General features: G+C 26.5%; 1 protein-coding gene across 1 annotated transcript; it reads right to left on the bottom strand.

Moving 5' to 3' along the window:
- Positions 1-1,107: 1,107 nt before the first annotated feature.
- LOC127130471 (gibberellin 20 oxidase 1) lies at positions 1,108-3,152 on the bottom strand. The gene is made up of 3 exons (XM_051059479.1): positions 2,518-3,152; positions 1,844-2,165; positions 1,108-1,572 (listed from the first exon to the last, which is right to left on the bottom strand). The coding sequence occupies exons 1-3, from the start codon at positions 3,072-3,074 to the stop codon at positions 1,309-1,311; spliced, it is 1,143 nt and encodes a 380-aa protein (XP_050915436.1). The 5' UTR covers positions 3,075-3,152; the 3' UTR covers positions 1,108-1,308.
- Positions 3,153-3,557: the final 405 nt, after the last annotated feature.

The following is a 3,557-nucleotide window of genomic DNA, read 5'->3' as shown; positions in this document are numbered from 1 at the left end:
AAAGGATTGTGGTAAGTATTCTCTTGTAAAATAATTACAAAACCCTCCAAATTTTCAGATATAAAAAATCAGAATAATAGAACCAAGAAACAAGTGCTTTCAATTGATGAATAAATTTACATAAATTACAAAAGAGATCACTGCCAATCGTCTATGGATTTTAGCTTCCTATTCTTCAGAATCATTCAAATTGTGGGACCATTTGTTTTATTTGATGTATTTATTTGCTGTATTTTAACTTTACTCTCAAATAGTTCCAATTTCTTCAAGATAAAGAAAAAAAAACTATTGGTTGATGCATGAGGGTTGTGACTAAGCATCATTTAGCAACATATTATTATTTAAATTAATTTAAATGATGATTAGGATTCATTAGGTGTTAAACTTAATTTTCTTCAGATGAGTCAAATAATTGAACCTTTTAAAAAATAAATAAAACAAAATAAACAGAATCCTAGGAATTCAAAACATGGTGCGTAGAGGTTCTAAAATTTGGAATCTCAGTTCTTATATCAATGAATGATTACTTTGGATGTTTTTTTTTATATAATAGTTTAAATACAAGTTGATCTAATATAAAGATGAATATACATCAAAATTAAATATTATTAAAATTGTATTTAAATGGATGAAATATGGTTGAATGAAGTGGTGGTATAAGATGAATTATAATAAAAAAATGTTTAAAGTATTTAAATATACATCTCATACCACTACTTTCCTCCCCTTTTAAATAATAATCATTATTTCTTTTTATGCTTCATCTCATTCTATTATGATATTTTAAAATATTCAGAATTAAAATTTTATATAAGTTAATTTTAATAATATGACACGAGGTTCATCATGTGTTAAGAGTTTGATTATGTAATATTAATAGATAGTTTAAATTTTTTAATAACGATTATAAAATAAACTCATATAATATTAATAGAGAGATTTAATTTTTTTTTCAATAGTAATTGTAAAATGAACTAATATCACTTTAATTAATAATAATTTATTTCTTCTCAAATATAAAAAATTCAATATAATGTACCAAATAATATGTTGTTATGCAAGTTAAATGAAAAAGCAAATAATGCAAAGTTTATAGACATCTCTATATAATAATCCAAAATTAGTGGCAAATTTTTCTTATTGATGCTTCATAACCATTTAAATCATAACCCTAATTCTTCATTATTCTTGACTAATGTGCCTCATGAATTACACAAGTGTACTTTCACATGATTGGCCACTTTTTCACTAGGGTTGTATATCAATGGCTCTAATAATTTGTTTTTATTCATGTGGTTGAAAATAGAGCTAGTTTTGTTTTTGTTGAATCCATTTTGTAAATGCCTCAAGTGTCCTCATATCAGCTCTATAATGTTTTTGAGTAAACTCAAGAAGCATTGGCCATGTAAAATCTGGATAGATCCTTGGTGTCAAATCATTCACCAATTCACTTGGTGGGCTAACCACTTTATCACCTTTTGGACACAAAAAGAAAGCTAGAGATTTTCTTGTTGTCTTGTTGTTCACCACTGCCCTATGTAAACAACTCTTGTATCTCCCATTTGAAAGAGCCTAAACAATACAAAGTGAAAAAATTGATCAATAACACCATAATAAAAAGATGTTTGAACCCACTACATCTCCATTATTTATTTCTAAGTAAAAATTTTATGATTAAATGATCAAATAAAAAAATACTTTTTTTATAAAAAAACTAATTATTAAAAATGCTTTTCTTAAAAAGTTGGTCAAAACAACTTTCTAAACTCTTAAAAATATTCTTCAAATAATAAATTTTATTTTAAATAAATTATAGAAAAGAAAGAGAAGTTAGCAAACATACCATGAAGGTGTCACCAATATTGACAACAAAAGCATTGAAATTTGGCCTAATGGAATGCCACTCATTATCAACAAAAACTTGCAAGCCACCAACTTGATCTTGGTGAAGAATAGTTAAAGATGTTGGATCACAATGAGGGCCAGTTCCTAAAGTGAGATCAGGTTTTTGACATGGAGGGTAATAATTAAGTCTCATAATTGATTTATTCTCTTCAAAAAAATCTCTAAAACATTCTTTCCCAACTCCAAGACTCATTCCAAGTAGCTCCATTATCCCTAGTGAAAGTTTGCTCATTGCTTCACAATATTCTTGGTAAACCTCCCTATTTGTTTACCATAAAAAAACAATTTAGCATATAACACAAATGAAATATTAAAATAATGATTTTTTATCAAATAGTTAATAGTTGAAATTTTATTATTTAAAAGTGAATAAATGAAATGTCATAAATTTAAATATATGCTCTCCATATGATATTTATATACAATAAATAATAATTTTATTATAAATATATTTTTATTACGTTAACTTACTGTATTGATAGTAATGCATAAAGATATTTAACCGGAGGAATGCGGCTCGAATCCATCACATTCAACTCATTTATTTTTAGGAGATGAAATTTTAGACTATTAGATAAAAATAAAAATAAAAAGATCAAATTTTTTGCTTACCCAAATTGTTGAAAATCTTCCCCTAATGTGTTGGAAAGGTAATCTTTAACAATATTTGAAGAGTTTTTCTCATCTGAAAATTGAAAAGAAAGAGTTTCTTTCCATGGAAGATTTGAGGAGAATCTCCCAGTGAAACTACTAGCATAACCACAATGTTCCCCTGTTTTTCTCTGACACCTCTGTTTCTGAGACAGGGGAACCTCAAAGAAATCATTCATGTAACTATGAGCATGTTCAATTAACTTTGTATCAATTCCATGATTAACCACAAGAAAAAACCCATGTTTCTCACATGCTTCACCAATGGTTTTAGAAGCTTCCATTGCCGCAAAAGGGTCACCAGAAAGGAAGTTTTTGAAATCAATGAGTGGAACATCAAGTTCCGGCACATTCATGCATGGCTTTTCATCATCTGGCCAAATGAATTGTTTTGGAAGGTTGAGTTGGTTTTTTAGAAATGAAGCATCAAAAACTAATTTTGATGATTCTTCATTTTCATTTTTATCACTCTTTTGAGTCATGAGTTTTGCACTACTTGTTATGCATTCTATAGCCATTGCCTTAACTATAATAAAAAGTGTGTGTGTGAGAGAGATGTAAGAAAAGCAAAGGCTAGTTATTGGTACAATGAGAGAAAAACTTGTATTATATATAGGAAGAGAAAAGAATTCTATTTCTCTCCAACATGGAAAAAAAGTTATTGAATGATACATATAAAAACAAAAATAGAAAAGATAAAAAAATATATAATTATTAATTAAAAAAATCATAAAGATTTGGATTAAAAAATATATATAATTAACTTACCCTTGATAAAAGACAAAAAAAAAATATAAAGTAAAAATATATCTTGAGGGAAGATATATAACCTTTCAAGCAACAAAGACAAATTGAAAAAAGTTTATCTCTTTTTAAAGGATAATTTTCTTAAAAGAGTATTTTAATCAAGTTAGTCTTTAAATAATTACCATTACATTTATGTCTTTAAAACCTCATTAAAAGCAAAGATAAAAATAAAGTTATATTAATTTATCTATTAT

Source organism: Lathyrus oleraceus, chromosome 1, assembly GCF_024323335.1.
Source record: "Lathyrus oleraceus cultivar Zhongwan6 chromosome 1, CAAS_Psat_ZW6_1.0, whole genome shotgun sequence".
NCBI lineage: Eukaryota > Viridiplantae > Streptophyta > Magnoliopsida > Fabales > Fabaceae > Lathyrus > Lathyrus oleraceus.
Note: the sequence above shows the minus strand (reverse complement) of the source record. Positions and strands in the feature narration are given on the sequence as shown.